This window comes from Cyprinodon variegatus, unplaced genomic scaffold (genome assembly GCF_000732505.1).
Source record: "Cyprinodon variegatus isolate N-32 unplaced genomic scaffold, C_variegatus-1.0 Scaffold995, whole genome shotgun sequence".
Classification (NCBI taxonomy): domain Eukaryota; kingdom Metazoa; phylum Chordata; class Actinopteri; order Cyprinodontiformes; family Cyprinodontidae; genus Cyprinodon; species Cyprinodon variegatus.
In genome coordinates, this window is record NW_015151448.1 from 57,192 (window position 1) to 58,581 (window position 1,390).

A 1,390-nucleotide genomic window follows, 5' to 3' on the forward strand; every position below is an offset into this window, starting at 1 on the left:
GATACCGATAGGGGGCCGATTATATCGTGCATCCCTAGAGAAAACTAAGCATCTGTGGTCGGGAGCTTGCCAAATTCCCAGCGTGTCTGTGATGTAATACACACATGTACCAGAAGGGGATTATTTGGTGCATTAGATCGCCTTAACATCACCAAACTAAAGTCGCAAAAAACACTCAAAGCTGACTTTAGTGTCTCATTTTCAAATGCAAATCTTTTCTTGTGAGATTCTTTGTGCCCCTCAAATTACCTCCCCCCCACCCCCCACCCCCCATACCCCAGAGACGGACCAAGATGCTCAGCTTTCGGGAGGAGGGGGGGGACGGGGTTCCATGGGGCTGCTCTGCTTTACCAAAACAAACCACTCAGCAAACAAACAATTAGCCCCTCATGAATTATGGACAAGCCATCTAAAATAGCAATATTCAACTAAAACAAGGAGTGGGAAGTTATGGAGCGAGTGCTGAGCTAATGAGACAGATGTCAGGGTGTTTTTAAACACTTCAGCAGTGCTGTCCTATGTGGGCGAATCACTGAATGCCTTCCTGCAAACATGTAAGCTTTGTTTCCATTTGACCTGCGCTGAGGATTTCACACATTTCTGTGGACCGCTGCAGGTGAGCGATGCAAGCGAGACAACGCTGAATAAGAACCTTGGAAGGAAAAGTAATCCACAAATAAAAAAAACAAAATGCCTATAACCCATTTTGTGTCCTGGCCTGAGCCGAGGAACATGTATTATTCACAGCCCTGTGTTTACCTCTCACAGACACGCACAGTCCATGCAGCAATGATCCAGGAGGATATACTGAACACCAGCAACACCGTTCCCGGACAGATGGTCATGAGGGTTTTCATGACAAAGCGGGTGTTGAAGTTGATTTTGTTGAGGGCGCCGATACTGCGGGATGAAGCATCCGTGAACAGCTTGCTGTGGAGTAACATGACCCTGCCGATCAGGTAGAGTCTCAGGAACATGGGAATGGAGAGAATGATGTCCACGTCGGCGTCGGCCACGGACGGCGTGTAGGTGAAGGCCAGCCGCGCCGTCCAAGTGAAGACGTACTGGCCTGGGATAGGGTGAATGGCACACACCAGAAGCTCCAGCACGATGAAGAAGATTCGTTCATACGTCATGGCTATCCTCCAATCGTCCGCGCCATTGTCGACCATGAAAAGCTGCAAGGAGGAAGGAAAGTGCAGAGAAAAATGTTGAGTTTTTTACTGTAAAGTCACTGCGTCATTAATCTGTTTATGCATCACATACACTGTACGGTATTTTCACTTGTACTCAGCTACAGCTCAAACTGTACGACGAAACCACAGGGTTAAAGGAATAGTACACCCAAAACATGATTAGCCTTCATTTTCTACTCACCCCCATGCTGAAC

At 47.6% G+C, this 1,390-nt stretch overlaps 1 protein-coding gene across 1 annotated transcript in view; it reads right to left on the bottom strand.

Annotated features, from left to right (window-relative positions):
* Positions 1-1,390, bottom strand: part of LOC107100640 (small conductance calcium-activated potassium channel protein 3-like) — a 122,162-nt gene that overhangs the window by 37,146 nt on the left and 83,626 nt on the right. Inside the window, exon 3 of the mRNA XM_015399210.1 lies at positions 760-1,190. Within this exon, the coding sequence (XP_015254696.1) occupies positions 760-1,190 (431 nt within the window). The remainder of the gene's footprint in view (positions 1-759; positions 1,191-1,390) is intronic.